Below are 22,765 nucleotides of genomic sequence, written 5' to 3' on the forward strand. Positions count from 1 at the left end.
CAACCACCAATCTGCTGTCTCTGGATTTGCCTATTCTGGGCATTTCACTAAGTGTGGTCAGATACTATGTGTGGCCTTTCGACTGGCTTCTTTCACTCTGTGTCATGTTTTTGAGGTTTGTCCATGTGGTGGCATGTGTCAGTGTCGCATTCCTTTCTTTTTTTTGAGATGGAGTCTCGGTCTGTTACCCAGGCTGGAGTGCATTGGCTCTCACTGCAACCTCCGCCTCCCATGTTCAAGTGATTCTCCTGCCTCAGCCTCCCGAGTAGCTGGGATTATAGGTGGCTGCCACCATGCCCAGCTAATTTTTTTTTTTTTTTTTTTTAGTAGAGGTGGGGTTTCACCATGTTGGCCAGGCTAGTCTTGAACTCCTGACCTCAGCTGATCCACCTGCCTCAGCCTCCCAACGTGCTGGGATTACAGGCGTGAGCCACCACGCCTGGCCACATTCCTTTCTTTAAAATTATATTTTTGGCTCTTTAAATACATTTCTTTTTTACACAATAGTAAACAACCAACCCATGCATTCCCTTTTCTGAATGAGTCAGATGCTGTGGTCTGGACAGATCACCCTGTGTTCAGCCACTCATCTGTTGACGGACACTTGGGTTGTTTTCGCCCATTGCGAACAGTGCTGCTGTGCACATTCTTGTACGTGTTGTTGTTTGAACACCCATTTTCAGTTCTTTTTGGGTCTGTTCTGGGGAGTGGAGTTGCAGGGTCATGCGGTAACTTTGTGTTTGACTGTTTGAGGAACAGTCAGACTGGTTTCCACAGTGGCTGTTCCACGTTACACTTCCGCCGGCAATGCACGAAGGCTTCAGTTCCCACACCCTTGCCAACACTTGTTATTTTCCATGAAAAAAAATTCTAGCCATCCTAGGGTGAGAAGTAGTGGCCCATTGTGACTTTGATTTGCATTTCCCTGATGATGTCAAGCACCTTTTCATGAGCTTGTTGGCCATTTGTGTATTTTCTTCGGAGAAAAGTCTTTTCACGTCCTTTGCCCATTTGCAGTTAACCTTTTATTTTTTTAATTTCACATTTTAGTTTCAAAAGGGTTTTAGTGAAGTGTAGCATACGTATAGAAAAGCCTACATATAAAGGGAACAACACCAAACATTTTTCAGTAAACACAGTCGCGGGTAACCAGCAACCAGATCAGGAAACAGAATTTTCACCCCCTTATCTCCCATCCTCCCAGGTGACCCCTGTTCTGGCTTCTATTGATACGTTAGTCTTGCCTGTTCTAGAATGTCACATAAATGGGATTATATGTGTATGCACATATCTGCCTTTTGATCAACATGATTGCATTATATTTTAAAGGTAGTAATAGTATTCATTTATTTATTTATTTTTACTTAAAATATACTGGAGGTTGTTCCATAGTGGTAAATATAGCATGTCATGGGTGTTCTTGTTGCTGTTGTTTTTTTTCAGACAGGGTCTTGCTTTGTGGCCCAGACTGGAGTGCAGTGGTGTGATCACAGCTCACTGTAGCCTTGAACTCCTGGGCTCAAGCGATCCTCCCAGCTCAGTCTCCTGAGTAGCTGGGACCACAGGTGTGCACCACCATGCCTGGCTAATATTTTTTGTATTTTTAGTAGAGACAGGGTTTCACCGTGTTGCGCAGGTTTGTCTTGAACTGCTGGCCTCAAGAAATTCTCCTGGCTTGGCCTCCCAAAGTCCTCGGATTACAGGCGTGAGCCACCATGACTGGCCTAATTTGATGGCTTGTATTGGATATATATACTTCACCTACATGTCAACCAAAATCAAGATAGCCGGGCCAGGTCATATCAGTCCTCCATCCTGGTCCCCAGCAGCCACTGGTCTGGCTTCTGTCTCTAGAGTTTTCCCTTCCCTGATGTCGTGGAAATGGTGTTGTGTAGTATGATTCTTCTTTTCTTTTTTTTACTTGGGGTAGTGCTTCTGAAGCTCACCCATTGTTGTGGCGTTTATCCATGGTCGGTTCTTTTTGATTGCCAAGTAGCATTCCATTGTGTGGATATGTGTGGCAATTCATTTATGTGTTGATGAATATTTGAGTTTCCGTCTATCAAATATGGACATATCATTCCATGTTTGCTTTTGGTGAACATTCAGGCAAGTCACTCTCTTAAAGGCTTCCCAGCCTTTGCACAGGCTGTGTCTTCTGCCAGGCACTCCTCCACCGTCTTCTTTTCCTAGCAAAGCCCAGCTCATTTTAAAATTCCCAGCTCAGATGTCCCCTCCTCTAGGCAGCTCAAAGGGTCTATTTCGCCAGATGGGAGGGAGTGGCGTCCAACAAAGGCTTACCTTGGCATTCTGTCCCAACTTTGTGTTCCAGGGCCATGGTCTTTGACCTTGGGGGTGGTGGGGACAGAATCACAGAATCAGCCATGTTAGGCAAAAGGCCACAGTGTCCCCACCACTGTTATCTAATCAGCTGCCTGGTCTAGTGTGGTGGAAAAAAGTCATCCTGCTGATCAAAAGCAGGGCAGAGTCCATCCCTTAACCCAGGTGGAGGTGGGGCAGAGAAGGAAGGGTCACTTAATGACTGCAGGGCTGACCCTCCAGTGCCCGGGGTCTTCAGACCTTGTTCTAAGCACTTTACCTCCATGGACTCATTCAAACCTCACAGCAGCCCATGAGGTGACACTCTCCTTATGCCCATTGTATGGTTGAGGAAACTGAGGCTGGGAGAAGGTCAGCGACCTACCCCTGGTCACCCAGTTGGACAGGGCTGCGCTAGTTTCTGAAGATTCCCTTTGGGTAGTGTTGAATGAATGGACTGAAACCCAGGGCCCGAAAGCCTCTTCTGTTGGAGATAGAGAGAGAGAGACATGGACACGTGGCCGGATCCCAGGGCTTCTTGGTTTAGCCCTGATTCATCTTCAGAACCAGGCTGAGCAGGCCAGGGGAGGAGGAAAGCATGGTGAGATTCCAGAGGAGAAAGGCATCTCTAGCCCAGCAGACTCTGCTGAGAAACCGGGTGGGAGAGGAAGGCCGCAAAGCGAAATTGAGGCTGTGTGTGTGTGTGTGTGTGTGTGTGGTAGAGTCTTGCTCTGTCACCCAGGCTGGACTGCAGTGGTGTGATCACAGATCACTGCAAGCTCTGTTTCCTGGGCTCAAGTCATCCTCCCACCTCAGCCTCCCAAGCAACTGGGACTATAGGCACCTGCCATCATGGATGACTGATTTTTGTGTTTTTTATAGAGATGGGGTCTCCATGCTCAGGCTGGTCTTGAACTCCTGGGCTCAAGTGATCTGCCTGCCTCGGCCCCTCGAAGTGCTGGGATTACAGGCGTGAGCCACCGCACTGGGTCTTGTTTTGCTTTTTTTAAAAAGCAGTTTTATTCAGGTGTGATTGATATAAAACAATGGCTCATATTTAATGTATGCAGGTTGATGGGCTGGTGCGTGCACACTGGGAAACCCGCCCCTGAGATGCAGGTGCTGAGCACACCTGTCATCACTACGGTTCCCTCCTGCCCCCCACTGTTTTCTGTGGTGAGAACATACAGTTCGCGCTTTACTCGCTGAACACATTTTCCAGGGTTCTGAGTTTTGATGCTGGGTTTTCTATCGAGGGAGCACCAGCAGCTGGATGTGTCCCCCAGGCTGGAGAAGGGGCCTGGCCTGTGGTGAACAGGGTCCCCAGAGCTGCAGGGTCTGTTCCAGACAGAGGGACCTGCCGTGCACGGGCTTGGAGGCTGGGTGAAGGCCAGGACTGAAGGAAGGGCTGGGCAATCGGGGCCTGAGAGTTGGGAGGGGCTGGAGCTGGTGCCTGTGAGCTGTGGTCGTATGGGGTGGCGGGAGCTGCCATGGGGTGGGGAGGGTGTTACTGAGGGGGCAGGACTGCTCTTTGAGCCAGCTTACATGCCACTTCCTCCAGGAAGACCTCTCGGACTCCTCAGTGCCCTCCAACTATTGGTTGTATCTCTCTCCAGCCTTAGTTGTGCCTCAGTTTCCTAATCTGTAACACGGGAGTAATAATAGTGGAGGTCAAAGAGTCATGGTGCTGTTAAGAGGATGAGAACACAGTGAACAGCATCACCAGCGCGTGGCGCACCCCAGAAATGCTTGCTTCTGTTACCTCTTTACTATTGAGTTTATGCGCCTTCGTTTACACGTATGGGCTGCTCAGGTCATAAGATGCTCCTTCTGGTGCTCGCAGCTGGGTAGGAAGACGCGTTTATCAATGAACAGTTATGGCACTTGAAGGCAAGTCTCTGATCTCCTGGTTTTTCCAAGAGAACTCTGAAATCCAGATATTACATTACATCTTCCAGCTTCTTGACAATGAATTCAGCTTCTTCATTTACATGCCACGTAGGTCAAACTAGACACAGTGTCACCAGCTCCATCGCACAGAGGAGGAACTTGAGGTTCACAGGGGCTGACTTGCCCAAGTGGCCCCATGGAGTGCGACCCAGGGCCTGGCTGCCTCCAAATCTGCTCCTTCCAGGGGACGTGGGGCTGGCTCTGACTGGGCCAGCTCAGCTGTCTGCCTCCTATAGAGACTCCATGGATTGGTTCTGGCTGTCTGGGGCAATGGGGGCGGCTGTCCTCGTCTTAGAAGGCCGTGTTCAAAAGAGGGTGGAAGGTGATGCAGCCGCCTGGCCGCCTGGCTTTGCAACATCGGCTCTAATCTGATGGGCTGGGCAAAATTGGCCAAGTGTTCACTATTGAAGTGCCTCCTTGGCTCAAGTGACCCTCCCACCTCAGCCTCCCAAGTAGCTGGGACTACAGGTGTGCAGCACCATGCCCAGCTAATTTTTAAAAAATTATTTTTTATAGGCTGGGCAAGGTGGCTCATGACTTTAATCCCAGCACTTTGAGAGGCCGAGGCAGGCAGATCACTTGAGGTCAGGAGACCATCCTGGCTAACATGGTGAAACCTCACCTCTACTAAAAAAAAAAAAAAAAAATAGCCAGGTGTGGTGGTGGGAACTTGTAGTCCCAGCTACTTGGGAGGCCAAGGGAGGAGAACTGCTTGAACCCGGGAGGTGAAGGTTTCAGTGAGCCGAGATTGCACCACTGCACTCCAACCTGGGCAACAGAGTGAGACTCCCTCTCAAAAAATAAAATAAAACAAAAACAAATAAAAATACAAAAATTAGCCAGGCGTGGTGGTGGGGACCTGTAGTCCCAGCTACCCAGGAGGCTGGAGCAGGAGAATCACTTGAACCCAGAGGCGGAGGTTGCAGTGAGCCAAGATCATGCCACTGCACTCCAGCCTGAGCAACAGAGTGAGACTCCATCTCAAAAAAAAAAAAAAAAATACAAATAAATAAATAAATAAAATTATTCTTTATAGAGATAGGGTCTTGCTATGTTGCCCAGGCTGGTCTCAAACTCCTGGGCTCCGGAGATCCTCCTACCTTGACCTTCCAAAGTTCTGGGATTACAGGCATGAGCCACGGCACCTGGCCTACATTTCACTTAGGTGATGACTCTGTCTCAAATCCCGACCTCTCCCCAGTCCCTGCTGTGTTTTCTCTGTGCTCTGTCACGTAGCATGCGTTTTACCTGAGTTGTTTAGTGCCTGCCTTTCCCCCGCGACGGTAAAGCCCCACAGAGCTGGGCTTTTGGTCTGTCCTGGTCGCTCTCCCATCCCCAGCTCTTAGAACCTGCCTGGCACGTGGTAGTGCTCAGTGCGTGCTTGTTGAATGAATGAATGATTCACCTGGCCACGTGGAGCCCATGTTCCTGCAGGGGACTCCCCTGCCCTGAGACATCCGCTACCTTGAGCTCCGGCACCCCCTTTAGATGGTGCATAGGCCCTTGTTTACCACAGTCCCTTGACTGGTGTCACATACTGCTGTCAGGACGTATTTTAAGAAGCATTATGACAGCATGGATAGGTTGCCTGTTTAATTCCATAAGCTCCAGGCACAACAGCCTCATGTGCGAAGGGCTTTCCCACCACCTCCTACCCCGAGCCACCGCCAAGGAGCCCCTTCCCTGGCCGGGCTCAGGCAGCTGTTCCGGAGCCTCGCGGTAGGGCGTGGGGCCCTCGTCACTCTCCTCACAGGGGTGCTTATCCCTTCCCCGGCAGAACGTGCGCATCGACCCCAGCAGCCTGTCCTTTAACATGTGGAAGGAGATCCCAGTCCCCTTCTATCTCTCCGTCTACTTCTTTGACGTCATGAACCCCAGCGAGATCCTGAAGGGCGAGAAGCCGCAGGTGCAGGAGCGCGGGCCCTACGTGTACAGGTGAGGCTGTGTCCAGGTGAGGGCGGAGGGGCCGGCTGAGGCTGGGCAGGGGAGGGGTCTCAGAGTGGACGGGATGGGGAGGCTGCTGACTGAGCCCCAGAGATTTTTCCGGACACAGGCAAGGCATACTTGGGGCAAGTGCTAGTCCCAGAGAAGTTTTTGTTTTAGGTTTTTTTTTGTGGAGATGGGATCTTGCTATGTTGCCTAGGCTGGTTTTAAGTCCTGGGCTCAAGCGATCCTCCGCCTCAGCCTCTCAAAGTGCTGGGATTACAGGTGTGAGTCCAGACCTTACCTAGAGAGGTTCTTTATGGAGCAGGGAGAGACCAATGGTGTGGGTCTGGGTGGAGGGTGCATATGTGAGAGACAGAGACACACATGCACACATACACACATACATACACACACATACATATACACACATACATATGTATATACACATACACACACACACACACACACGCACAACCAGGAGCACACCTACCCCCCGAACCCTGTCTGGGCCAGAAGACCGGGTGAGTCAGCACGGGAAGGGGTCAGCTGTTTGTGGAACATGCTGGCCCAGGGACCACAGAGTGGTGCCTTTGCTTTCTGCTTGCCCTGTCCCTGGCTGTGGCCTAGGGGAAGTGACTTCACCCCTCTGAACCTCAGCTTGCCCGTCTGCAGACTGGAGAGACACAAGAGCCCCTTCATGGGGTCATCGGGACACTCAGGATGCACGTGGAGCTCTGAGACGGCTGGGGGACGTGCCTGTTACAACGCCCTTACCTCCTGGAGTCTTCACAGCACCTCCCCTCCTCCACACCCCCGCGTCCCCGTTCACAGGCGGAGGAGTAGGGGCTCCGAGAGGAGAGCTGACTTGCTCCCGGCACGTGGTGTTCCAGGGATGGGGTGGGCAGAGGGTGGTCCCGCTGTTGGAGACCCACAGTTTGGTTCTGGGAAGGCCAAGATGAAAACCTAGCAAATGTGCCTGAGGTTTGGGAGTAGGAAACATGAGTCAGCTGCTGCATCCCATTCACTCATTCACTCATTCGCTCGTTCATTTAACAAATGTTTATTGAGCACCTACTAGGTGTTGGCTGCCATTCTAAGCACAGGGGACCCAGCGGCGGACAGAATGGGTAAAAATGCCAAAGCTCTCTATACTCCTTCATTCTGTGAGCACTGATTGAGCACCTCCTGTGTGCTGGGGGCGCAGGCAGACCAAGGCCCTGCCTCACCAAGCTGACATTCTGATGGGGAGAGAGTAAAGAAGTGGACAAATAAGGGGAAATCAGGCAGCCATCAGTGTTGTGCAGACAAAACAGTGTGAAGCCGGAGTGCAGGAGGGAGGGCGGCCATGGGGCTCGGTCTGACTGGAGGGTTGGGAGCACCTCTGCAAGGGACATTCACTGGACCTGCATGGTGGGAAGAGGCCCTGGGGAGAGAGAGTCCCGGGCAGAGCATGTCCAAAGGTCTGAAGGCTGGTAACAGAGCCTGTGTGGCTGGGGTTACGAGGGAGGGAGACAGTGGAGAGACGAGGCCTGAGCCTTGCTGAGGTCCTCAGAGGTCGCGTTAGAAGCCTGATTTTAACCTGCATGCAAAGTGGGGTTGTGGTCCAGAGCATGGCACGATCTGATTTCCACTTTTTTTTTTTTTTTTGAGGCGGAGTCTCTCTCTCATCCAGGTTGGAGTGCAGTGGCGCGGTCTCGACTCACTGCAACCTCCGCCCCTCAGGTTTAAGCGATTCTCCTGCCTCAGCCTCCCGAGTAACTGGGATTACAGGCATCTGCTACCATGCCCAGCTAATTTTTGTATTTTTTTTTTTTTTTTTTTGAGACGGAGTCTCGCTCTGTCGCCCAGGCTGGAGTGCAGTGGCCGGATCTCGGCTCACTGCAAGCTCCGCCTCCCGGGTTTATGCCATTCTCCTGCCTCAGCCTCCCGAGTAGCTGGGACTACAGGCGCCCGCCACCTCGCCCAGCTAGTTTTTTGTATTTTTTAGTAGAGACGGGGTTTCACCGTGTTAGCCAGGATGGTCTCGATCTCCTGACCTCGTGATCCGCCCGTCTCAGCCTCCCAAAGTGCTGGGATTACAGGCTTGAGCCACTGTGCCTGGCTATTTTTGTATTTTTAGTAGAGACGGGGTTTCACCATGTTGGCCAGGCTGGTCTTGAACTCCTGACATCCGGTGATCCGCCCACCTCGGCCTCCCAAAGTGCTGGGATTACAGGCATGAGCCACCACTCCCGACCTGATTTCCATTTTTCAAAGATTCTTCTGGATGGTGGAGATGGCTTGGAGAGATGAGAGATCATAATGACAGCAGTGGCAACAGTCACGGCAGCCAGTGTTTACCTCTTGCTTTCTCTGCACCTGGCGGCTGTGTTGATTGCTTTCCAGGTATCTGATTGCTTTACTGTGGGGAGTGTTTAATCCCCACAGCTGCCCCCTGAAGTAGGGCTTGTGATTACTTCCTTCTCTAGATGGAGAGGCAATGGCCGTGTTGGGTGAGGGAGAGCAGAACGAGGCCGGCTGGGTGGCAACACCGTGTCCTGCAGTGGGCAGGCGCAGGGAGGGACAGATTTGGCGGAGGGGCCGAGCTCAGCTCTGGCTGTGGGGCTGGAGGTGTGCACAGACGTCCAGGGCCCCTGCTTCCCAGGCAGGCACTGCAGGCGAGCACAAGGGAAGCACCCCACCCAGCAGGACGAGGCGTCTGACCCACCGGTTTCCCCCACAGGGAGTTCAGGCACAAGACCAACATCACCTTCAACAACAACGACACCGTGTCCTTCCTCGAGTACCGCACGTTCCAGTTCGAGCCCTCCAAGTCCCACGGCTCGGAGAGTGACTACATCGTCATGCCCAACATCCTGGTCTTGGTGAGGATGCCCTGTGGCCCGCGCCGCCTCACACCCTGGCCTCGTCCCCTGTTTCTCCTCCCGCCTGCCCCTTGTGCAGAGAGCAGTCTCTGAGGTGGTCGGAGTGTGAGGACTCACGCCTGGTGGGTGGCTCTCGGCCCTGTGCTGTCTCCACCACCCCTCGTGGGTTCTGAGTTTCCCAGGTGGGTCCACCTGTCTTGGTTTGGAAGTCCTGGCCAAACTATTTTTTTTTCCTTTTCAATTTACATTTCTGAGATCTCCAAAAGGGGCTGTCTTGTTGGGGGCTCAGCCACAGGCCCACCTCTGGGACTGGGGCTGGAGTTCACTCAGCCTGAGTCCAGTGGGGTGCGAGGGGCAGAAGGGGTCCTTGGGAGCACATGTGGCCTTGGCACTGGAGGAGCAGAGGGTGGTTCTGGTGTCCCGGACGCCCCACGTGGCCACTCCAGGGGCCTCCTGCACCCCAGCATTTCCCTTCATGGGCTCTTTGCTGTGAGGTCCAGCTGGGGCTGAGGGCGGATGGGCCAGCCACCTCCAGCCTCTGACACTAGTGTCCCTTTGCCTTGCAGAGTGCGGCGGTGATGATGGAGAATAAGCCCATGACCCTGAAGCTCATCATGACCTTGGCGTTCACCACCCTCGGCGAACGTGCCTTCATGAACCGCACTGTGAGTGAGATCATGTGGGGCTACCAGGACCCCCTTGTGAACCTCATCAACAAGTACTTTCCAGGCATGTTCCCCTTCAAGGACAAGTTCGGATTATTTGCTGAGGTACGTGTGGCCTGGTGAGAAGCCAAAGATTCAGGCCTGTGTCCTGTCTTCCCCTCACACAGCCTGGACACTGGTCACCAGCTTGCTTTGTAGCTGGCTGGGGGTCTAGTGGCTATGGGTTATAAGTGGCTGAGAACCTGACTCAAACTGGCTTAAGTGAAATGGGGAATGTTGGGGCTCATGGAACTGAAAATGCTAGGATTGGATTCAGGTACAGCTTGATCCAGGCTCAAATGATGTGATTGGGCCTTAGCTTAGCAAATTGGAGGCTTTGCCGGAAGAAGGGGGCGTGGCTGCTTGGGAGTAAGATCACAAGCTGACTCTTAATCTTGACTCCTGGCAACCTGGTAGGGTCACTGATTGGGCTTTGGAGCCAACATCTCGTCTGTGGAGGGTCTACCCTGACCTTGGCTCCCTCACTGCAGGTTTCAATGAGTTCTGGCGACTGCTCCAGCCTCAGCCATCTCTCTGGTCTCTGTTGATCAGGGTAGAGTGCTGGGGGGGATATTGTGGTGCTGCATGTCATAGATAGTATGTTTTTGTCAAGGGTGACGGGCTCTTGTTGTGTGGGTAAATTAGCAAGTTTGGGCTAAGTGGCATGATTCTGTAAAAGCATCTTGTAAATCCTGAAGTGCTTTGCAAATGAAAGTTATTACAAAGTCCCTAGTTTAGTATAATCTACGTTTGACCACATATAATGAAAACCTCACAAGAATAGTCTAGCGGTAGGCTGTTCAGTGTCGGTGTGGTGACTTCATGGTCTTCAGTGATCTGGAAGCCTTCTACTACTCTGCTCTGCCATCCTTGGCATGTGGTTTTCATCCTCAAGATAACCTCATCGTCCAACTTGGCTGCTAGAGTGTCAGCGATCACATCACATTCCAGGTAGCACAGCAGGAAGGAAGAATTGGTGAGGCTTTGGGGAGCAGATGGAGGAATTGGGGGTAAAACAGCATGTCCCAGTTGCCTCCCTCTTAGGGCGGAAGAAAACCAATGTCCACTTGCTCTTGCTTTCTATTAGCCAGAACTGAGTCATGTGGCCACAGCTAGCTCCAGGGGAAGCTGGAAAGGTAGCCTTTTAGCTGGGTGTGCTGATACTCTGAGTACGGTTTGGGTTTTGTTATGAAGGAGTAAGGAGAGAGTGGGCTTTGGGTAGTAACTTGCAGTTTCTGATGCTCTCTATCCATTATCACGATCATTTAGGGATCCTGTTGAGTGATGATTTATTAATAATAACAATAATAATGGAAATAAGGACCAGCATTTTGAGCTCTTACTGTGCCCAGGGCACCGTACCTGGCCCTTTTTGCATATGAGCCCCTTTAATTCTTCCCTTTGTAGTGGCTCTGGTTATTCTTGGCTCCACATGGGCAGGTGACAGACACACACGGGAGGCTGGGCCAGGGACTTGTGCTGGGTCCTGCCCTGGAGGTCTGTGATGGGTGCAGCCACTTGGCCGGGCAACCTTGGAGCTCCTCAGTGTGCTTCACCCTGCAAAGCACTTCCAGATATTTCCTTTAGTCACTGAGACCATTTTGTGCTTTGCATGCCTTTGGGATTAGAAACCAGCTTCTGGGAAATGCTCTCAGAGCACCAAAGCCTGGGCCCCCATCAAGAAATGCCCCACAAACTGTGACAGTCAGGACAGGCCAGGTTGTGCTGCTATAATAGGCAGCCCCAGAATCTCCGTGACTTAGAACAACCAGGACTTACTCCTTTGCTTGCACTCCACGTCCAGTGTGGGTGACTGGGGCACCCTCGCTTGTGGTAGTCACTTGGGGACCCAGGCTGAGGGAGGCTGTCTTGACACACACCTCCTTGGCTGCTATAGCAGTGGCAGAGAGCCTGGTGAAAGGCGTGTGCACAGTCCTTAAAGCGTCCCCCCAAGTGACATGCCACTTCTCCTTTTTCATTGCTCAGGGAGCTGACCTGGCCACGTTTTATTTTATGCTGGAGTAGGGTATGGTGGGGGTGATCTGCCATTCACCTGGGAAGAAAGCTAGGCTCTCCCAGAGTTAGGAAGGGAGGGTGGAACACTGCAGCCATAGAACCCGGGACTGTTCCTCCTAGAAAGCTCCCAAGCCTCCTCTCAGTCCCCAGACACTGGGCATGTGGCAGTGAACCAGATGCTGGGGGCCCTTTCCTTCTGGTGGAGGGGGAGGAGGGCTCAGCCCAGAATGTTCAGACGAGGCGAGCTCAATAGTAGGCCTGAGCCTTAACGATGCTGTTCCCTGCTCTGTCTGCAGCTCAACAACTCTGACTCTGGGCTCTTTACGGTGTTCACGGGAGTCCAGAACATCAGCAGGATCCACTTCGTGGACAAGTGGAATGGGCTGAGCAAGGTGAGGGGTGAGAGGCAAAGGCCCCTGGAGAGGGGAGGGTGGGCCGGGCCGTGGCTGCTTGGGAATGGCAGGGACCACAGGGCTGCTTCTTCCTTTGTCATGAAGAGGGTGCTGGGAGGATGAACACTCTCAGAGTTGGAGAAGGGATTTTACCTCTGGTTAAATCTTGACCAGCCAGAGGGGCAGGAGGGGTTAGTGCTTCTTACTGAGCACCTGGCATCTGCTGGGAATGGAGTGCTTTCTTCTTTTCAGTTCTTTTTTTTTTTTTTTTTTTTGAGGCGGAGTCTCGCTCTGTCGCCCGGACTGGAGTACAGTGGCCGGATCTCAGCTCACTGCAAGCTCCGCCTCCCGGGTTTACGCCATTCTCCTGCCTCAGCCTCCCGAGTAGCTGGGACTACAGGCGCCCGCCACCTCACCCGGCTAGTTTTTTTGTATTTTTTTTTTTAGTAGAGACGGGGTTTCACCGTGTTAGCCAGGATGGTCTCGATCTCCTGACCTCGTGATCCACCCGTCTCGGCCTCCCAAAGTGCTGGGATTACAGGCTTGAGCCACCGCGCCCGGCCCTTTTCGGTTCTTTACTTACAAAAATGTTTTGAAAGCCGGGCACCATGGCTCATGCCTGTAATCCCAGCACTTCGGGAGGCCAAGGCAGGCAGATCACCTGAGGTCAGGAGTTCGAGACCAGCCTGACCAGCATGACAAAACCCCGTCTCTACTAAAATACAAAAAATTAGCCGGGCTTGGTGGTGCATGACTGTAATCTCAGCTACTCATGAGCTAAGGCAGGAGAATCACTTGAACCCGGGAGGTGAAGGTTGCGGTGAGCTGAGATTGTGCCATTGTACTGCAGCCTCAGTGAGAAGAGTGAAACTCAGTCTCCAAAAAAAAAGAAAAGAGATTCACATTACAAAATAATACGAGAGAGAGACAAGTGCCCTCAGTATCACCTCCCACCCCTACCCCTCGCCCCAGAGGAAACCCACAGTTACCAGTTTGGGATATATTCTTCCCGTCTGTTTTTACCCATGTGCACGTCTGTATGTACACAGAGAAATATGGAATTGTTTCCTCTTTGAACATCATGAAATCATACTACGTGCATTGTTTTGCAACTTGCTTTTTTCACCTTCGTGACCTTTTCTCAATATGCGTGAAAATGATTGTGTGATTTCCCACTACCCGCTCCCCGTGGTAGTTACTGCAAAGCCCCTGAGGGCTGGGGACAAATCGTACCCCAACCAGTGCCCAGAGTGGCCAGAATCACCATCTGCAACCGGCAGTAGCCATTCATGATAGATGGAGTTCACCTTCATTGTGGCTTGTATATTCCAATATACTGTACATGTGCACGTGATTTGAAACCTCCTCATCATGCGGAAGATTGGAAAGTGAGCAGTTGGATTTGTCGAGTCTGGGTCTCGCTCCTCAGAGGCAGTTAACCTGATGGGTTCTGTTTCGGGGTTGCCTGGTGGTGGCCACCATTATGATTTTAAGTAGTTTGCCTGTGTGCCGATTTTTTTTTTAGGAGGTGCCTATTGACTTCCTCTCTGAGGGCTGAGCACAACCGCGCCCCACCTGTCACCCCAGCTGCTCACCGCACTTCTTTCCAGATTGAGGCTGGAGATGTGGGTGAGAGGCCTGTTTTGCAGATGAAAGAACTGAGTCCCCAGCAAAGTTACACATTCAGAGGTCTGGGAGTGGGAAGCTGTGGTAGGCATTCTGTCTGTCTGTCTACACAGCCTGCCAGCTTCCCACCGTGCCAGTATTGCGAATTGAGTGGCCATGTGTGCACCAGGGTGAGTTAGGTGTGCGGCACCTGAGAGGTCTTTTTAAGGGGCCTTGGCCCCACTGAGGGGTCTGGTCTGGATGCTTCCCCGCAGGTTGACTTCTGGCATTCCGATCAGTGCAACATGATCAATGGAACTTCTGGGCAAATGTGGCCGCCCTTCATGACTCCTGAGTCCTCGCTGGAGTTCTACAGCCCTGAGGCCTGCCGGTAATCACTGGGACGCGGGGCCGTCTGGGTTTCCTGGGCAGCTCATGGGCAAATTCTGTGGTGCTGGCTGTGCACTTGGAAAGCATTTGACTCATCGTAGATTTGACTCAGTAGCCCTTGGCACCAGCTTGAATATTCTTTGGCCACACCACCAAGAGCCAAACTCCAGCTGCCAGTGCCTCTGCACGGCCCAAAGAGAGGCTGCTGCTGGTGGTTTGGAGCCAGGTGGTGCTGGACTGGGAGGAGGGGGCAGGACATGTCAAGGTCACAGGGGGCCATGAAATGGAGGCGAGAGGTGGGCTGCCCCTGGCGTCTGGCTGGTGGCCCCCGCGACCATCTGGGTGCTGAGACATAGCTAGCTCTGCTTGGCCCCTTCAGGCTTAGCTCTGTGTCCCATGGTCCCAGTTGTGAGGTAAGGGTAGACAGTGGGTGGCTCCTGTGGCCGTTTTCTGGAGGCCTTGCTCTGTCTTGTTCCATTCTGGTCACTCTGGAAAAGTCCTGTACTTGGGAAATCACTCATGTGGATCTTGATTTATCTGCCCTTGCAGCAAACCCTGTGTGCCAGGTGCCCGGCAGTGAGAGGGTGGGCCAAGTCTCTGCTCTCCAGGAGGTTGCGTCCTATCAGGGCAACTCAGGCAAATGCACAAACACTAGAGTGTCAGAGAGTGACAGTGCTTTTGCTCTGTGTGGCCACTTTTTACTGTTTTAAGTTATTACTTATTTATTTATTTTATTTTTTAGAGATGGGGGGGGTCTCACTATGTGGCCCAGGCTAGTCTTGAACTCCTGGCCTCAAGGGATCCTCCTGCTTCAGTCTCCCAAAGTGCTGGGATTGCAGGTGTGAGCCACCGGACCCAACTGACTTTTTAAAAGCTAAATTTTAAACTTAAAGAAAAGTTGCATGAGAAATATAAGTGGCCCCCGTGTCCCCTTCACCCAGGTTCACTAGCTGTGTCAAGCCCCCCATCCCCTCCTCTCGTAAGTGTCGTTTTCCTGAACCATCTGAGAATAGGTTGGAGGCTGTGTGCCCCCTTACATCCAAATACTTAGTGGGTGTTTTCCAGAAATGAGGACATTTTCTTACATAACCACAATGCTGTTATCGAAATGAGGAAATTTGACATTGACATAATACTATTATCTAAGCTGGCATTTTCCTATAAATCAAAATATGCAAGGCACACATGCAATTTAAAATTTTTTAGTGGCTGCATTAATACAAGTAACAAGAAATTGGTGAAATTATTTTTAATAATGTATTTTATTTGACCTCGTATATCAAAAATAGGATCATTTCAAGTGTTATTGATGAGTTTTTTTTTTGTTTTTTTTTTGCTAGCAAGTGTTAGAAATCTGGAATGTATTTTTTTTTTTTTTTTTTTTTTTTGAGACGGAGTCTTGCTCTGTCACCGGGGCTGGAGTGCAGTGGCCGGATCTCAGCTCACTGCAAGCTCCGCCTCCCGGGTTTACGCCCTTCTCCTGCCTCCGCCTCCCGAGTAGCTGGGACTACAGGCGCCCGCCACCTCGCCCGACTAGTTTTTTGTATTTTTTTAGTAGAGACGGGGTTTCACTGTGTTAGCCAGAATGGTCTCGATCTCCTGACCTTGTGATCCGCCCGTCTCGGCCTCCCAAAGTGCTGGGATTACAGGCTTGAGCCATCGCGCCCGGCCAGAAATCTGGAATGTATTTTACACTTGCATCCCAATTTGGACTTGCCCCATGTCAAGGGCAGGATGGACAGCCACGTGTGCTGAGTGGCTGTCGTGGACAGAGTGGGTAGCACAGTGCATGTTCAAGTTCAGAAGTGCTTTTGAGAAAGTGCAGGAGCATAAACGGATGGAGGGTGGATGGAGTGGGTGTGGGCGACGGTGCTGCCACCAGAGGAAGTGACAGCTGAACTGAGATCTGACTGAAGGGCTGAAGTCTGGTGGATGAAGATGCGAGAGGAGACTGGTCTTAGGCAGAGGGAGCAGCGATGCAGAGGGCCTGGGGGAGGAGTGAGTGTGCTTAGGAACTGCAGGGAGGCCCTGGGCACAGGAAGGTGAGGCAGGGCTGAGTAGAGCGGATGCAGGGGCTAGATAAGGACAATGAATCCTATTGGTAGGTTAGACTAGAAAGGGTCACAGGTTTTCAGCAGGGGCATGATATATTCTGTTCTTTTTTTGATTTCATAACTTTCAAAAACAATTTTTGTGTTTTAGAGACTGGGTTTCACCATATTCCCCAGGCTGGTCTCGAACTCCTGGGCTCAAGTGATCCTCCCACCTCGGCCTCCCAAAGTGCTGGGATTACAGGTGTGAGCCATAATGCCTGGCCTCTGTTCTTTTGTAAAACTCCATCTGGCTGTGGCTAATACATTGGTGTGGGTAGGGAGGCAGAGTCGGAGCAGAGAGGCCCGTTAGGAGGCCGCTGCAGCTACCTGGGTGAGAGATGGGGGTGGTTTCGACCCGGAGGTGGTAGCGCCCATGGGGAGAAATAACTGGATCTTGGCAGCATTCGGCAGGGCCTGGCTCTGGCCGCCGGGTTTGGGTGTCCCCTCTCACCCTGTCTGTCCCCTGCAGGTCCATGAAGCTAATGTACAAGGAGCCAGGGGTGTTTGAAGGCATCCCTACCTATCGCTTCGTGGCTCCCAAAACCCTGTTTGCCAATGGGTCCATCTACCCACCCAACCAAGGCTTCTGCCCGTGCCTGGAGTCTGGAATTCAGAACGTCAGCACCTGCAGGTTCAGTACGTGCTGTCCCCTGTGCTGGGATGGCGGGAGGGTGCGAGGGTGGGGCCAGCTGAGGGTTTATCTGCCCCGTGCTGTCTGCTGAATCTCTGGCCTCTGTACTCTTGATAATCCCATTAGGCTGAAGATAACGAGGCTGCAGGAAGATGATTTGAAAAGGAAGAAATGCCAGGTCTATTAGTTGCTACCACAATAAATTGCCATGAACTTCATGGCTTAGAACAACACACACTGGTTATCTTGCAGTTCTGTAGTTCAGAAGTCCGCGTGGCTCTCACTGCACTCAGATCAAGGAGGCTGTGTTCCTTCTGGAGGCTCTAGGAAAATCTTCATCAGCCTTTTCTGGCTTCTAGAGGCCTCTCTGTGTTTCTTGGCTCCTGGGCCCTTCTTCCACCTTTGAGGCCAGCAACACAGCATCCTTCTGATCCACTCTATCCTCAAATCTCTTCCTCTGCTCCCTCTTCTGCCCCCTCTTCCAGTTCTAAGGACCCTTAAGACCACATCGTGCTCCCCTGGATGCCGCAGGACAATCTCCCCATCTTGTTTATGTATTTATTTTTTTTGAGACAGACTCTCACTCTGTCACCCAGGTTGGATGCAGTGGTGCCATTTCAGCTCACTGCAACCTCCTCCTCCCAGGCTCAAGTGATCCTCCCACCTCAGCCTCCCGAGTATCTGGGACCACAGGTGTGCGCCACCACAGCTGGCTAATTTTTTGTATTTTTGGTAGAGATGGGGTTTCACCATGTTGCCCAGGCTGGTCTTGAACTCCTGACCTCAAGTGATCCGCCTGCCTTGGCCTCCCAAAGTTCTGGGATTACAGGTGTGAGCCACCGCGCCTGGCCTATTTTTATTTTTTGAGACAAGGTATCACTCTGTAGCCTGGAGCTGGAGTATAGTGGTGCGATTATAGCTCACTGCAGCCTTGACCTCATGGGCTCAAGCAATCCTCCTGCCTCAGCCTCCTGAGTAACTGGGACCGCAGGTGTGGGCCACGATACCTAGCTCATTTTATTTTTGTAAACTCTTTGTAGCGATGTTGTCTCACCATGCTGCCCAGGCTGGTTTCAAACACCTGGCCTCAAGTGAGCCACCTGCCTCTGCCTGTTAAAGCAGTGGGATTACAGGTGTGAACTACTGTGTCTGGCCCAATTTCTGAGCCTTCAAGGCAGCTTCTGAGCAGGCCCAGTGCCCCTTTGCCCTGTGACCTGGCATAGCCATGGGTTCTGGGGCTTAGGGCATGGACGTGTCTAGGGGGCTGTTCCTCTGCCCTCCCACACCGTGATTTGGAACTTGAGAGTGAGGCTTGGTGGGAAGGACCCTTCACCCATTCTGAGATGAAAAGAGGCTGGCGAGGGTCTGTGTGTTACATAACATCCTCTTGTTCCGCGGTGTGGGCGGCTAGGCAGATGTGATGATTGCTGCTAGAGTCGTGTCCCCTGACATTGTTGTTGTGTCTCAATTGTGTGCCAGTCCCTGAGGCACCCCCGCCTCAAGTTGCTCAATTTGGACCCTCGGGTGTCAGTTTGATTCCCTGTCCTCACCCGGCTCTTCCAGTGTGTCAACAAGCCCAGATGGCTTTACCTCCAGGTTGAGTCCTCACTCCTTCCTCTCTCTTGCCACCCACCCCAACCCCCCGCCTCATTATCCAGCCCATGGACACGTCCTTCCTGGTGATCCAGTCCTTTCAGTAGCTCATCCCTCAACGCAGCATTGCCGCCATACCATCCATCCCCTAGACCATCCAGTGCGGTCACTGCTGGCCTCTTGTGGCTGTTTAAATTGAAATTGATTTAAACAAAATCAAATTAAAAGGCAGTTCCTTGGTTGCAGTGGCCGGAAGTTAAATGCTTATATGCTATGTGTGTCTAGCAGCTAGTGTCTTGGATAGCACAGATAGAGAACATTTCCGTCATCATAGGAAGTTCTGTAGCACTCCCAACAGCAGCCAAGTGATCTTTTAACAATGCCGGCTGGGTATGGTGGCTCACATCCGTAATCACAACCATGTGAGAGGCCAAGGTGGGAGGATCACTTCAGGCCAAGAGTTCAAGACCAGCCTGGGCGATACAGCAAGACCTCTTTCTAGAAAAAAAAAAAAAAAATTAGGCATAGTGGTGCACGCCTGTAGTCCTAGCTACGTGGAAGGCTGGGGTGGAAGGATGGCCTAAGCCCAAAGGTCGAGGCTGCAGTGAGCTGAGATCACCCCACTGCACTTCAGCCTGGGCAACAGAGCAAGACCCATCTCAAAAAAAAAAATGGAGATTGCCACTGTACTCTCAAAATGTCTGGCAGCTCTGTCTGTATTCATAGTGAAGTCCAAACTCCTCCCATGGCCCTGGGCCCTGCAGGATCCAGCCCCTACCGACTTCTCTGAAGCATCCAGCCCCCGCTGGCCTCTCTGACTTCATTTCTCCCGACACGTCCCCTGTTCATTATTCTCCAGCCCTGATGGCTTCACCCTTTTTCTAAAATATACCAAGGTCAGTGCTGCCTCAGGGCCTTTGTGTGGGCTGCTGCGCCTGCTTGGAGAGCTCTTTATCTGGACTTCTGAGTGGCTCATCCCTCACCTTCTTTGGTCTGCATGCAAATGCCACCTCCTCCAGGAGGCCTCCTCTGATTTCCTGTTCTAAAGTTGCCCCCTCTCCTGCCTGCTGCTCCCTATGGCTTCCTCTTGTCTTCTTGGTGCTCATTGCTCCCTGAAATCATGGACTGTGGGTTTTATCTTCTTCTTCATTGCCCTTTCCATTCACTGTCATCCCTGGAGTCAGGGCCCCAAGCTCCTCTTCTTGGTTTTATTCTTAGCTTCTAGAGCTGTGCCCCGCATGTAACGGATACTCATACAGTATTTGAATATAGGGATGGTGAGTGTGTTCTGTACGTAGGAAATCGAGGCCTGAGGCTGGATGCGACCAAGGTCACAGGGTTGGTAGGACTGGAAGCGGCTCTCTATTTGACTGTGTCTTGCCTTCTGGGAGCCTTTTTGGTTGAAGCCCCGTCCTCTAGCTGGAGACAGCGACTCGAAAGGACTGGTCTGCGGCGGGAGTCAGGAGGAGGGACTGTGAACAGACTGGATGTTTCCCTCATTTCAGGCAGAATGGAGCAGCCTGTGAGCAGATGGTTTGGAGCTGGGGCCGGGGTCGCCCGCCGCTGCCTCCTGTCCTGTCTGACCCGCCTGGGCAATGGCCTTGCTTGCTTCATTCTTTGCTGGTATCAGCGGGGATTTCTGCTAGTAAGGTTGAGGATGTTACACACCCAATAGGTGTGCTACAGCAACTATCGCAGTGGCAGATGCTGGACTCCACTTGATTTAGAACAAAAGGGTACTTCTTGGTTTGCGTAATGAAAAATTCCAGGGCAGATCCCTGTATTAGGCACAAAACCAGAACTTAGATGTTGCCTGGAACCTGCCTCTGCCAAGTCCCAGCTCAGTTTTCTGCTGGACTGGCTTTGCTGCCAAGCAGGCTTTCCCTCCTGGCTGCCTGTGGAGGCTCCAGCTCACCTCCGCCCAGCTCCGAGTCCTGCAGAAAGGGGGCCATCTATGTTTCCTTCACTCTAGCAGAAGTTCCAGGTTTTGCTCTAATTGGTCTGCCTGGCACCCATGCCCAGCTGTAAACCAATCACGGTAGCTGAGGTGGACTAGGCTGATTGGCCAGGCTTGTGTCACATGATCAGCTGGCTCCTGGGTGAGCTGGCCACACTCGAAGCACAAGGCTGAAAGTAGGGAAGGTCTAAGTAGGGGTGTAGGTACCAGGAGAAGGGAGAGAAATGACATGTCATCCCCTCCAAGGGCTTGGGACGAGGTGTGCCCTGCCTTCTCTTTCAAAAGCACAAGGGAATTTTAAAATACTTATTTAAGTAAAGTTTTTTCTTTTCTTTATTTATGTTTTTGAGATAGGGTTTCACTCTGTTGCCCAGGCTCAAGTGCAGTAGTGCAATCACAGCTCACAGCAGCCTTGACCTCCTGGGCACAAATGATTCTCTGACCTCAGCCTCCCAGGTAGCTGGGAGCACAGGTGCACACCACCACACCTGGCTAATGTATTTGATCTTATTTTGAAATTGTTTTGTAGAGATGGGGTTGTGCCGTCTTGCCTGGGCTTAGTTCTTGCTTCTAAATAAAATATACATAGATACAAATAAGTTCCCAGATGACTCATGCAGTTTTGGGGGTTTTTTGCTTTGTTTTTTTTTTGAGACAGGGTATCACTGTCGCCCAGGCTGGAGTGCAGTGGTGCCATCACGGCTCACAGCAGCCTGACCTCCGTCACTCAATTGGTCCTCTTACTTCAGCCTCCCAAGTAGCTGGGACTACAGGTGGTTGCTACCATGCCCAGCTGATTTTTAAATTTTCTTTAGAGACGGGGTCTCACCATATTGCCCAGGCTAGTCTTGAAGTCCTGGACTCAGGCGATCCTCCCACCCAAAGTGCTGAGATTACAGGCATGAACTGCTGCGCCTGGCTGACGTGTGCAGTTTGAAACTTCACAAAGTGAATGCACCACGTGGCCAGCACCCTGACCGAGAAACAGACATGACGGCCCTGGATGCCCCTCGCGGTCCTCCCACCGCCCTGGCGTCCAGCCCCAGAGCTCAGCTGGTTTGCATCTTCCTGTGAATAGCCCATAAAACTAGATTCCTTTCCCTCCTTTTCTGGCCTGTGCACCCCTTAGCACCGTGGTGCGATTTGTCTGTGACGTTGTGGGTGGTTGCAGCTCCTCCTCTTCATTGCTGTGTGGTGTTCCATCGTGGGCATTCGTGGTGCACACGTGTCATTTGGAGCACCTGTGTCTGTGTTTCTGTGGCATGTTATCTAAAGAGTAAAGGTACCCATGCCTTTGCCTTTCTGGGCCTTGAAATCTGTTGGACTCAGGCAACTCCCTCATCTCAAACCTCCTTGTTGCGTGAGGGTGTCCGACTTGCCTCATAGAGCCAACTAATTATCATCCGTGGCAATCCTGAGCAATTATGTCTGGCTAGGTATGCCATAAAGCTATAAATTAATTACCACTTATTGCTGGGAAGATCTCTCTCGGTGTGTTTGGTAATAAAATTGGAAGAAACACGTGCATGGGTCCATGCAGGCTCAGCCTCTGAAATAAGGGCGGGGGCTGACAAGTTGCCTCATCCCACCTCAGTCTCCACCTGGGGCTGTGGGTAGGCCAGGGCTTGTTTGAGATTCCTCCAGAGTCTGGCTCCGTGGCTATGAGAAGAGCGTTTTCCAAATTGTGGAAGACACTGTCCCTGCGGGTGCTTGGGATGGCTTCAGAAGGTCCAAGGAGGTGAGAGAGAGCTTCTGGGTCCATCCTCTTTTCCTCCTTGCCATCACGTGCAGGAGAAGGTCTCTGTTGATGCTGAGGACTTGAAGAGCCTTCTACACTCATCAATCTTTTTTATTTTTTCTTTTAACAGAAAAAGAGCAGGGCTCCCAGTTAAAGCCTCGTGCAGTAACAGGTTCTAGTTAGAACTTACAACATCATTATTTTTCACAGTGTTTATTCAAATATGTCCCTTTTTTCTTTTCTTTTCTTTTTTTTTTGAGACACAGTCTTGCTCTGTCGCTGAGGCTGGATTGCATTGGTGCAATCTTGGCTTACTGCAACCTCTGGAGACTATCGTCCAGGCTGGAGTGCAGTGATGCGATCTCAGCTCACTGCAGCCTCCACAACCTCTGCCTCCCGGGTTCAAGCAATTCTCCTGCCTCAGCCTCCCGAGTAGCTGGGATTTCAGGCCCATACCATGCTCGGCTAATTTTTGTATTTTTAGTAGAGACGGGGGTCTCACCATGTTGCCCAGGCTGGTCTTGAACTTCTGACCTCAAGTGATCTGCCTGCCTCGGCCTCCCAAAGTGCTGCGATTACAGGTGTAA

General features: G+C 51.8%; 1 protein-coding gene across 7 annotated transcripts in view; it reads left to right on the forward strand.

Annotated features, from left to right (window-relative positions):
* The window catches only part of SCARB1 (scavenger receptor class B member 1), a 120,068-nt gene that overhangs the window by 68,553 nt on the left and 28,750 nt on the right, over positions 1-22,765 (forward strand). For all 7 annotated transcript variants that reach the window (XR_004439501.1, XM_033220132.1, XM_033220133.1 and 4 more), the window contains 6 exons: positions 6,047-6,204; positions 8,918-9,059; positions 9,626-9,829; positions 12,076-12,171; positions 14,052-14,167; positions 16,729-16,895. Coding sequence is in view for 6 of the 7 variants with exons in the window: in XM_033220132.1 (XP_033076023.1) it covers positions 6,047-6,204; positions 8,918-9,059; positions 9,626-9,829; positions 12,076-12,171; positions 14,052-14,167; positions 16,729-16,895 (883 nt within the window). In the remaining variant the exon portion in view is untranslated. The remainder of the gene's footprint in view (positions 1-6,046; positions 6,205-8,917; positions 9,060-9,625; positions 9,830-12,075; positions 12,172-14,051; positions 14,168-16,728; positions 16,896-22,765) is intronic.

The sequence above is a fragment of the Trachypithecus francoisi genome, unplaced genomic scaffold, assembly GCF_009764315.1.
Source record: "Trachypithecus francoisi isolate TF-2019V2 unplaced genomic scaffold, Tfra_2.0 Lachesis_group11, whole genome shotgun sequence".
In the NCBI taxonomy this organism is placed as follows: Eukaryota; Metazoa; Chordata; class Mammalia; order Primates; family Cercopithecidae; genus Trachypithecus; species Trachypithecus francoisi.